This window comes from Vidua chalybeata, chromosome 17 (genome assembly GCF_026979565.1).
Source record: "Vidua chalybeata isolate OUT-0048 chromosome 17, bVidCha1 merged haplotype, whole genome shotgun sequence".
In the NCBI taxonomy this organism is placed as follows: Eukaryota; Metazoa; Chordata; class Aves; order Passeriformes; family Viduidae; genus Vidua; species Vidua chalybeata.
This window is the reverse complement of record NC_071546.1, coordinates 7423893-7435858: the sequence shown is the minus strand read 5'-3', so window position 1 is coordinate 7435858 and position 11966 is coordinate 7423893. Positions and strand designations below refer to the sequence as shown.

General features: G+C 51.1%; 1 protein-coding gene across 1 annotated transcript; it reads right to left on the bottom strand.

Annotated features, from left to right (window-relative positions):
• Positions 1-238: 238 nt before the first annotated feature.
• On the bottom strand, positions 239-5853 carry COMMD7 (COMM domain containing 7). The gene is made up of 9 exons (XM_053958524.1): positions 5713-5853; positions 4461-4514; positions 4275-4377; positions 2677-2733; positions 2559-2596; positions 1907-1997; positions 1734-1783; positions 1194-1242; positions 239-641 (listed from the first exon to the last, which is right to left on the bottom strand). The coding sequence occupies exons 1-9, from the start codon at positions 5794-5796 to the stop codon at positions 565-567; spliced, it is 603 nt and encodes a 200-aa protein (XP_053814499.1). The 5' UTR covers positions 5797-5853; the 3' UTR covers positions 239-564.
• Between the last annotated feature and the right edge of the window lie 6113 nt (positions 5854-11966).

The window sequence follows — 11966 nt, the reverse complement described above, 5'->3', positions numbered from 1 at the left end:
ATTTAAAATCACCTACCACTGAGATACTTTTCCATAATGAGGCACAATTGGGAAGAAGCTAATCAACACATTTCTCAATAGAAGAGAAGGGAGAGGCTTGGAGGGAGCACTGAGTGATTCCCCACATTAGATGCTCTCCTTGCTTTCGTCATCCTCTCTGCTTAATCCCTCCAAGTTTCAAAATGATTCTTTGCTCCTGTTTCTCTTTTTCTCACAAAATCAGATGCTGATACAAATGGAGCAGGATGGGAATGGGTTTATTTCTTTGCTATTTTAGTAATGGTATCCACATTACTTCTGACCACAGTTTCTCATAATAGTATAGTAAAAAAAAAAAAAAAAAAAAAGAGTGGACTTGTAGGTGCTTTGAAAAAGCTGAAACTTAGCCCAAGTTTCAGGTTCTAAAGGATTGATGGGTCCTGCTGGGCCATGACACCACTGCTCATTACACAGCTTGTCTTCTTTTATCAGGGTGTGAAGAGTCAGCTGGGAAAGAGCAGATCTTCAGGCCCATGAGGAGGAATTAAACATCCCAGACAGATGTCAGCTCAGGTCTGTGCAGTTTCAGCTGAAGCTTTCCAGGCTGGTTTTGACCCGTTCCATTTCATGCAGAAAACTGTAGAACTGGGGCAAAGTTAACTCTGAAGAAAAAAAAAAAAAAAAAAAGAGGCATGAAGTCTTAGATTTCAGGTTACACTTCCAACATTGGCAAAGCTGTTCTGGTGCTACCACGGCACAACTCACGTTCACCTAAGCTGGGCAGGATTAGCCACTGTGATCCCCAGCAGCTGGTCCTTATGCTAGCCCGGCTGCCAGGGGGACAGGCTGGGATCTCCCCCTGGGATGGGATCTCCCAACAGTACTCCATGCTTGGAAATCATTTATTTTCCTCCTCTGCCCTGCTGTTCTGACTGCTCTGCACTGCTCTGTGGCAGATCTGTGTTTACTGAGGCACAGATGTGAAGGTGCCCAAAAGTCAGTGCTCCTAAACATTTTTGGAGTGCCTGTGACAGGGAGAGACTGGGGCAAGAACAGCCACAGTGATGGAGAGGCTGAGGCAGGAGTAACCACAGTGATGCTCTTGCAGTTATCCCACCCTGGTTCTGCCCCCAGACTCCCCCACCTCCAGCAACACCCCGAGCCCCAAATTGCTGCTTTCCCATCCTTCCCTCTTGTCAGAAATGTTGACTCACCAACATACACATTTTCCAGTTGGGTCCCTTTTTTAACCACCAGCTTCAGCTTGGGGAAAGGAAAAGCAGAAGTATTTTAGTTCAGAGACCTGTATCTGAGCACTAGGAGAGGACAGCAGAGCAAGAGTCTGCTGTGAGTTTGACTGCTGCACAGCACACGCGTCTTTGACAGGCTTTTCAAAAAGTGCCACTGTAGGAATAGATACCCTGGGCATTGGAAGATCTCTGGAAGTCCTTGATCCCACCTTCCCGCCTCCCCAAGATGGTTGATCTTTGCTAAACTGAACTTTATGAACAGCTTTTCAGAATGGGCCATGTTCCTGTGATACCTCATATCTTCAGAGGAGAAACAAACAGCAGCGTGTCTGCTCTCTGCTGGCAGCAGCACTGGGAGACTGAAGATGCAGTCACAGAGCCTGTTCCTGTGAGACCCACAGAGCTTCCCTCTCCTTCCCTCACAGCCAGTGCTTCCCACATGCCTGGCTGGAGCTTGTTCCTCAACTGCCCTACAAGCTGAACTCTGTGATGTGGGAGATTTACCTGTAAGAAGATACTTCCCACTTTTTCCAGCTCACTGCTCCCAGCAGTCACTGTGAATCAGAAAGAAGAGAAGGCAGATAATCTGTTAGTTAAGTGGTGAAATAAAACCTTATTTAGCCAAGAGCTGCTGCTGGGTTTCCCAGCCCCTCCAGTTTATATTGTAGCTCTATTACCTCCAAACTTCCACTCCATGTCTATCAGCTGGTTAATCATCAGTGTCTGACCTACAGCCAGGCGTGTTAGGGTGGGGGAATTCACCTTCCACTACAAGAGCAAAAGACACACCAGCAATTAATTCAGAGAGGCCTCTGTTTGTACCTGAATCTTCAGCAAGAGTCAGAACGAAGGCAGAGGATGGCAGAAGCCCAGAGTAAAGAGAGAGCTAATGTGGTCAGGAGGGCTTTCATAGGTGTTTGAGTCCTGCAAGGATTTCCATCTGCCCTGTCACTTCTGCAGATGAAACTCACTGGTTTTGTTTTAGCACTGGTTCAGTGTAACAATATCTGTGCAAAAAGCCCTGTGTTCATGTAACTGCATGACCTCAGGGCTCAAAGCATGGGAAGCACAAAAACATCACATGAAAGCCACACAGCAGTGCAGGAACTGTGACACTGATGGGGGAGAAGCCCTGGCATACCAGAGGTATCATCAGACAAAGTGCTCCTTATTAGTTCTCTGAGGATCTTTAGTTCAAAATCCCAAGCTGGTTTTGGAGAAAATACCCAACGTGCCGACGCATCTCAGGAGCACAGTGGGGTTTTACGAGTTCTCACTCACAGAACTGACATTTTGTTAGCTTAGAAACAAGTAAAAATATATGAATACCTGTTCTGCAAAATAACTGGCTTTCTCTTCACTGAGGCCTGTGGAGGGAAACCATATGAGATTACTATATGTGATAAATATTAATTATCTTTTATTTAGTGGAAATCACATGACCTACCTAGAGCAATAAAATCTGCTCTGACTTGTTCAGAAGACAAATTCCTCTTCAGGGCACCTGAATAAATACCACAATGAAGAAAAAAAAATCAGTTTTTAATGAGTCAAACCAATTTTTAACTGAGTCAAATAGAGGCAGGGACGGGACCGACGCTGGAAAGCCTCTGTTTCTGAGCTGCGTTTTGAAGCAAACCACAGCTCCTCGGAGATTGGAAACCCAGTCGTGCCTGCCAGTATCTCTGCAGATGCCCGGTGCTTTAAAAGTCCGGGCTCTGGGAGTGCCTGGGAGAGGGCGAGATCCCATTGCAGGTATCCATGGGAACAGCGGCAGCGGTTATGTTTTGAAGCTGCTGCTTTCTCTCCTGTAGCCGCTTTGCTTGTTAAAGGAGAACTGTTAAGGCTGGCGGGCTGCTAATTTGACCTACCTGCTGTGTTTGGGATGATGGGTGTGAACGTGTGCATATAACACTTTCCCCCGCTGCGCCTTCCCCCTTTGTTCTGGGGCCCAGGCAGCGCAGGGACCTTTACAAGGATTCTGCTCTCTGAAGCCAAGAGCAGGAATCTCATAAATTCAAGGAGACTGCCAGCCCCACGTGGCTTTCCGGCTGTGTAGCACAAAATTATCTGCTGTGATCTGTTCTGATATCGTCAGTGGCATCCCAGAGCTGAGGGAAAGTTACAACGGGATTGAAGCCAGAGCACACACTCACAGGAACGACAAGATGGGGGCACCCAGGCCTGAATCAGGATGGGGAAAAATGCAAATTCCGCACTAAATCCCCACAAGACGGTTGCAGGAAAAGAAAATTGTTGCTACTCCTGGATAGCAAAAGTTGCTTGAAGCAGTAGAACAAGTTTAAGACAAATTCAGAAAACAGTTGTGCTCAGCATCAGGGCTGTGAAGGAAGCTACGGGGAACCAAGGGCTGAAGGGTAATAGCAAGGGACTATTAATAACAGGAAGGATCAATGGGATGAATGTGCCGTGGAGTATTTGATGCATTATCGTGTCAAACAGCAGCCACAACATCACAGTAATCCTATAAAGTGGCGGAGTCTGGGGTATTCCAGTGGAATCCCCCCGAACCTCTTCGTCACTGTTTATGAACGAGAAAGAGCTGGACGCGGTGTTTCTCTACAACTGCAAGATCAGCTGTCTCCTTCACATGGCCTGGAACTGCACCAGTCCCAGCCCGCTCCAAACGCGTGTGCCCTGTCTTATTTCTCTCCAACAGCGCTTGGCCTTGGAGGAATTACAGCACTGGGTCACTTGGGTGGAAGTTCCTGCAGAGACTCGGTGCCAACACGAGGCTGCCCTGATCTGGCAAAAGGGATTTACAGGCACTGCTTAAACCAAGCACTGTCACGATGTTGTGCTGCATTTAATGCACAGATATTTAAGGGAGTTTACTTAAGCCCGTGAAATGTGCATGCAGGCAGGGTATAAAGAATACAAAGAGCCACCAAACAGGGGAACTTTTGATTCTTAAGTGCTAAGCACTGTATTAGCTACCATTAACACTTATTGTGCAAACCAAGCCCTGCGGGAATGGCTGGGACAGATTGGCCTCAGGGCAGGATATGCAAATACATCACTTACCGTTGGGTACCAGAAGAATACTTTTGACAATGTTTTTCAGGGGGCCCAAGCTGATTTTATTCATGGTGGCAAAGTCTGAGAGCTGCGTCAGAAATCTTTCTACCTGCTCAAGAGAAAGAGCAGTGACAAAACCTTTTCTCTGTTTCTGACCAGAGCTGCACTCACATCTCTCCAGTTCCACCTTACCTCCTTGGGCTCTGTCAGAAAGCGGAAAAGCACTTCAGTCAGCTCTGAGAATTGCTGTGAAGAAACAGGAGAGTGTTAGACACAGATATCAGCACCTCACCACCCCACCAGCACCACGATGAGGTGGTGATGTCCTGACCCAGCTCCACCCGCCTCCACAACACTGGTTCCAGAGCTGGACCTGTGCTGGTGCCCTGTCCTTGGCATTATGTGATGCCTGTGGATGGGACTTGCTCAGGATGCTTTTCAGAGCCTCTCAAGGGGTCTGTGCAGCTGGTAGCTGGCACTGCACAGGGCTTTTGTGACTTGTGGCTAATCGGAAGCTGCTGTTCTATCTTGTGCAATCCAAAAACTGCGAGTGGGAAAAGTTGTGAACATCCAGTCTCATGTTTCACAAACCCCATGGGGTAACCAGGCTGAGTCGGGAAAGGAAGAGAACTGGTTAAGGGTCTAGTTGCTGCTTTCAGTGTTCTGGGTGTGCAGCTGGCAGGCAGGGATGGAGAGACTGCCCGAGTGGCAGAACACTACCAGCATCCTCCTCTGCTAGCACCAGCAGCAGCGCTGGCTGTGACCTTCTGGGTATGGCCAAAAGTGGTGTTGGCTGCTTTGTGGCTGCAGATCCTGCCCTGCCCTCGGCCTCGGCCATGTAACAGAGATGGCACCGGGCTGTTACCAGTCTGATATCCTCAGACCTGGCAAGCTGGGCTGGAAAAGCCTCAGCGTTTCCACTAACTTCAGTCCAAGCTGCACACCCGGTGTCGGTGGCCTGGAGGCAGATGGTACCAATGACCAGAACCATTCAGCTTGAGGCAGGAAGTGCAGGGTGGGAACTGTGTGGTCCCACCACAAACCCCAGTTCTTGACAGGACCCCACTGCCCACCAGGCACGATCTGAGCCCTCCACCAGGAACTCCACCAGTCCCATGCCCATGGAAGGATGGTGTTTAAGGTCCCTTCCAGGCGAAACCTTTCTGGGATTCCGTGACTCTATAAACATCCTTCAAACAGCTCCGGCGTGCGCGGGGCTCGCCCGGCTGGATCGGGGCCGTGCCGTGTCCCCAGCAGGGACCCGGGCACGTGGGCCTGGAGACGCGGTGGGACCGGCACACCCGGGACTGCGCTGCCGGCCGGCTCCAGCTCCCGGTGCCGGCCCGCCCCGCCCGGCCGCCGCCGCCGCGGAGCCGCCGCCCCGCCGGTTCCGTGTCCGAGGCTGCCCCCGCCGCCAAACGCGCCCATCCCCGTCCCGGCGCACCTGGGCGCTGAGCTGGTTGAGGTTGTGCATGTCGCCGCTCACCGCCTCCGGCACCGGGTCGCGGGTGAAGTTGAGCAGCCCCATGGCGGCGGCGGCGGCTCCGCCCGCCCGGCCCCGGCCCTGCCGCCGCCTCAGCCTGAGCATTGGCGGCCGCACTTTCCGCACCGCCGCGGTCCCGGACCGCGCTGAGGGCATCCGGGGGGCCCGTCCGGCCCAGGCAGCACCCCGGGGTGGCCCCTTGGCCCCCGCAGCCCGAGCGCCCGCCGGGGGTCGGTGGAACCGGGGGCTGGAGAGCTGGCTGGCAGCTGAGTACTGTAAGATTTCTTACTCTAAAAAAACCTAAAAAAAAAGAAAAAAAAAAAAAAGCTTAAAACCATGGTTTATAGGGTGAATAATGGGGTTTTAACTTTTTTTTTGTTGTTGTTGTTGGTTGGGTTTTTTGTTTTTTCCTCCGAAAATTCCACTTGGGAACTGAAACTTCAATTTGCTTTTCACTCTCCGACTGCTGTTCCCAGCACTGCTCGCTGCCTAACTCGGGGTGATGGGTGGCCAGGGGACAAGCAGCCCACATCCTAGTACTGGACTCTGTGGAATGAGATGTTGGGCAAGGAAGCAGCAGCCCTAGGATGAGCCAGCCCATGGGCAGAAAGTGCCCAGATGTCCATGGGGTCAGGGTTCCATAGGGGAATTTCAAACTCGATTCTCGACATAATCCATATGCAGGAAGTCTCACTGACTCAAAGATGTGTTGTAGGAAGGCAGAGGAATTGTCTTCTCATGTCCTGTGACAGTCTTGTTTCTGTTCGGTCTTGGGAGGAAGGCCTTGGTCCAAGAATATTGAAACTTGATTTATTCCCGCAGAGGATAATGGAACTGATTCCATCCTGAAGGACTCTCTCGCCTTAAATTGCTATTTCACAGCTTCCCTTGAGCAGGAGCAGGAGCTCTCCAGGATTCCACTATCAGTGTGAAGTGTCTGATCCATTTTATCAGGGAAGGTGTTCCCTGTCTGTCGGACCAGAGGACAGTGTGTAAAAACCTTTGTGGAAGGTAAAACCTCGACAGCCCCCAGGTGTTCTGGTTTATTACTGACACTTCCAATTGCAAATGAGAATATAGGAAATTTTATAGTGCTTTCATTTTGAGACTATCCCAGCACTGGTATAAACAAGGAGATAAGCAGCTAAGTACCACTAGTGATGGGGAGTTAAGAGATATTTCCTGGTTGTCTGGCTGGAAATAGCTTCCAACTTCATTTTCTTCCCCCTCTACCTCCCAGACCAGCTGGGAAAGTTTGTTTCATAGATCCAAGGTGGGACTGTGCACCTCCTCGATTTTTGGGGTGAAAAATGTTGATCCTAAATATTTAGGACACCTTTAAACAAGGTAGATTTTTCATATTGGAACAATGTATTCGTTTCTGTGGTGAACCGTCCAAGTCAGCATGTTTAAACCATGGGAAATCCTTGTGTCTAAAAATGAGTTAATCTGAACTAAAACTCCTCCAGGGAATGGGATGCAGGGGGTAGCACTGGATACCAGTATGTGTGAACACAGAATTTCCCTCTGGCTTTAAAATGCTGCATACAGCCCTATGCAATTTTCCCCAAGTGTAAATTAGTAGTTGCAGTTAATTATCGCACATTTTCACAGCTACCACATTTTCCCCTGTACTCTGTGTCCGAAAACTTGAAACTAGGCACGAGTCAGCCTTCTGCCTGGTTTGCAGCCAAGGTGAGGAGCAGTCTGTGGCGGATCTTTCCTTCCCCTGGTCTTCCCGGGGTGATGCTTTAGGAGCTAAAGAAGGGCGGTGTGGGTGCGCGCGTGTGCGAGCACGCCGGAGGTACGGCAGGACGGTGACGCCACCGCTGTTAAACAATTTCTCAGGCAGCGAACCAAATTCTTGAGGAAAGTTGAGTGACGGGATTCAAGAAGAAGAGTCTCGGCTGACGTACGTGATCACAACATCCTGTTCAAACAATCACCAGGAAATTCGGTGGTCCTTCCTCCTGCGATAGGAGCTGTGCGCCATGCGGGTGCCATGAACCCAGCTATGGCCCGGGCGGCTCTGCGCTGCCAGAATTACTCAGTTCTCAAATCAAGAAGGATTTATTCAAATAAAAGAGCGGGTTGCAGGGTGATGACCGTAGTTATGGGGGTGTCTGGCGGGGGATGGTGCTCAGCGTCCCGGGCAGAGCCCCAGGGCTGCCGTAGGGGTGCAGGCAGCCATCAGCCCATGGGTGCTCCTGCCAGGCCATTCTCATGCAGAGCGCGTTGCTGATGGACTCATCAGAGCTGAGGACAGGCCAAGGACAGCAGTTTGGAGTTGCAGGTATGTGCCCTTGTTCACCATAAATACCCAAGTAAAAGCAGCAGCCAAAAAGCAATGGGGACACATACCCACAGGAAAAGTCTGAAAACAAACGGTGCTCTCCAAACTGAGCAGAGGATCCATGCGCCCTACTTGAGATGCATTTTTCAGTTTCAGTTCAACCTGGAAAAGCTTCCTCAGCACTTGGAGAGTGTAACCTCGGGAAGGATCCTTATTATGTATTCCCAAGAGATCAAATCCTGGGGTGTCCCCATCCTGTTCTTTGATGCCATTATCTATGCCAAGCTCTCCCAGCCCTTTGCAGTTGCCCCCAGGTCAGCCTTGAAGCTGAAGTGGGCAACATTGCCTGCATTTGCCAGCCTGAGAAAGGCCTGGAAAAGGCAAGATTGTGTAAAGAAGCCAGGGGGGCTTTCACCCAGCTGGTCAGAGCCCACCTGCTCTCTGGGTGTTCTGCCCACCTGCAGTGTCTGCCTTGGGCTGGAAGCACTAACAGAACATCTCACAGTCTGACGGATGCTGTGACTCCTCCCGGCTGCCCAGCTGAAACTTCTGAGGAGTTAGTTCTGTCCCCCTGGATAAATGAGATCTTTGAGACCAGGATTTCAGTTTCTTCTGCAGTTTAATGCCCCTTTCTCTCCCCATCACACTCCTCAGCCTTTGGTCCCAGGCAGACACTGCTGCAGGAGCAAGTGGCTGTCAGCCTTTCATGCAGAGGTGACAGAGCTGGGAGCTCCACTGCTGGGCTCTGGCACACTCCTGCCTTGCAGCCACAGGCAAAACACTCCCTCTCTGCACCAGCTCCTCTGCTCCTGAGCAGGGACCATAATCCCTGACCCGGGCAGGCAAGAGCAGCTCTGGATCTGGCATGGAGGGAGGGGGCTCTGCAGGCAGCCATCCCCTGGGAGCAGCGTTCCTCTAGGTAAAAGTATATGTGCTGAGGAGGGTGGTTTGGGGAGGCCTCGTCACTTCAGATTAGGCTGTAGCAGGCGTATCCTGTTTTCTAGGAAAAAGAGGATTTTGTGGCCAGCTTTGTTAGAGAGGCATTGAAGATTTTTCTTTGTGTGCCTTGGCGTTTGAAGTTTGCAGGCAGTAGCTGCAGACTTTCTAGATGTTCTGGTTACACGGATGACACTTATTTTTAACCTTATTTTTATTAGAGGTTTGTATCATGTGGGCCTGGCCAGCCCACAGGAAGGGCTAGAAACTTCTTGTAGGAGGGATAACATTTCCTATCTCTGTGTAAACAGCAATTCCCCCCAGATGGGAAAAGCTAGCCCAGCTGTAAGGCAGGCTGGGGCTGTATTCCCACATGTGGCAGCAGGATGAGGCTCTCCCACAATGGAAACAGACCTTGCTTCCAGCAGCCAGAGCCCTGCTGAGTGGCACAGCTCTCCCTGGACTCAGGAGAGGTGCCAGGAACAGGAGACCTGCTCTGGGGAGCTGTGGTGAGGAGTGACTGGTTGCTGAGAGCTGTGATGGAGCAGCACCGGTGGAGCTGGTGGCGGGGCAGGCGGCCAGCGCAGGGCTGGGGCGAGGGCTCAGACAATGAAGATACTCATGGAAGAGGAGGAGACATCCTGTGGGACGTGCTCCGATGGGGTCTTGCAGTGAAGAATGCTGTGCAGTGAGAATGATATTACTGTGAGCTGGGAAAGAGCCTCTGAGCTGTGTGTACATCATGGGAACCACAAAGCCTGAACGCAGCAGGAGCATCGCTGCCGACTTCGGTGGAAAGAGAAGTTCCTTCTGCTCTCAGCCCCAGCTTGCAACTGTCCAAGTTGATTTAATGGTGCTGGTGCTCCTCCCAACCTGCAAGAAGACTAAACAAGTTCTCAGCTGTTACTGGGATATGGGAATCTGGGACCCACAAGATCTGGAGGTGACAAGGTTACACTGCTGACAGCTGTAGGTAATGACACACATTTATTTATTTGTGGAGGATCTCCAGGAACGCTGCTGTGATACATGGAGCAGGTCCCAAATCAAACCCCTGGGTGTAAAGCAAAAGATGGGAGATAGTAGCAGCCAGAGCAGAGCTCTGAGCAGGGTATGGCATTAGTTTGCCTGGCCAAGGTGACAAAGGAGAATTTTAGGAAGAAATTAGAAGTGGGAGAACTGGGTGGACAGGGAGGAGTTGGGCCTGGTGCCATACCCCAGGTGTACTTCAGAGAAGGCACTGGCTGAGCAGCCTTCAGTGAAGAGAAGGATTCAGGGTTGGGAGTGAGGAGTTATGTGTGGAAGAGCTGGCATGGTTGCTGGGAAGCATGTGAAAAATGAGGAGTCACTTCCAATGTGAATGGATGTTGCCAGTCCCGACCGTGTGATAGTGACAGGGAATGGCTCCTTCAGCTGGTTGGTCACTGGCTCCATGAATTTGGGATGCCAGCCAGCCAAAGGAGCACAGCCAGATGGGGGAATGGTTCTTGCTGGAACGACATTTTGCAGAGAGGACATGCTGCTTGTGCCCAGGGGTGGTGAGGGACCCCCCAGTTCTCCCTCCCTGCTCACATGAGCCCTGGCCATGCTGCCTGCTCCTTGCAGCTGCTCCAGCTCTGGAGTGGAGGAGCTTTGCCCACCCAGCTGTGTCCCATCATTGGTCTGTGCTGGAAAGCCACAGGGCTGGTGGGAAGCAGTGAGGGAGCTGCTTTGGTACTCTCCTGACAGAGGCTGCTGATGCCAGCCCTGGCTCAACAGGAGAGCCTGGTGTAGGTACCTGCAATGCATGGCAGGAGCCTGGGTATAAAATCCTCTGTAAAGGTACCTTGTTTCCCATGAAATGACAGACACATTCTCTTGATTGTTATGAAATAAACTCTCAGCATCTCTCTGTGGTGTGTGTAGCAGAGATAGGAAAAGGATCAGGCTTTGGCTCATCGTCTGCCAGAGCTGCTTTGTCTGGTACCAGACCTTTCCCACAAGCAGTTTGCAGAGCCTTGCTCTCCTGAATTAAATGATAACTGAGGGGCAGAGAGGGAAAGAGGGCGTTTCGGCTGGCGGGAGATTGATGGCAGGTCAGTGAGGCCAACAGCAGCAGGAAGGTTTCCGTAGAAAGGGAGAGGAACCAGTGGATACTGGAAGGGCTGATTCCACCCTCACAGTGCTCTGGAAAGCCTCATGAGCACAGTTCTCAAAAGCATTTCCCTTTCCTAAATCTGGAAAAACAAATGGGAGTAAAATATATTTATTTGTTTTAATCTACTTGCCCGAGCTGTAAATTGGCTTTAGGTTTATGTGGTGCATGTTTGTTTGAATGGTGATGTTTAGTATCCTCAGGGGCTTATTCAGAGTGGGTTTCTCAGCTCCTCCTGTTCACTTGCAGAGCATTTTTTACATTTGCTGCCAAATTTTTCATGCTTGTGTTCTGCAGGGATGGAGGTGTGGTTTGGGGGAACCTGCTGTACAGGCCTGGGGCTGGTCCTGCAGATTTCAGACACTTTGGCTAACTAAGATTTCCTCCTGACCTTGAAAGCTCATTTCTATCACACCAGGATAATCATATTTCTTTTCTTACTGTTATACACTTTTCTGCTGAATCTAGAAGTAATAACAGGCAAGCAGGGAAGATTATACCCCACGTGGACTCCGGATGCTTTGTCTGGGGCAGGAGAGGCGCGGGCTGTGTCCCTGGCCCCGGCACAGCCCTGCAAGTGCCTTGCCTCTGGACGGGAAAGGGAAAGAACAAACAAAAACTGAATGTAAAACTTGTGGGGCTTTGTCTGCTCACGGTGCGCTGCACGGGGTTGTGCTGCATGGGGCTGTGTAGGCCACGGTGCTGCTGGAAACCGGTGGGCAGAGTGGTGGCTCGGTGGGCGAGGGCTCTGCCCGGCCCTGGGGAGCCAAGGGAGTCTCCTCTGCCTCGGGGATTGAGCTGCATGGGGCTCCAAGCCCCGGAGAAATGATGAACCCTGGGGATGCTGGGCAG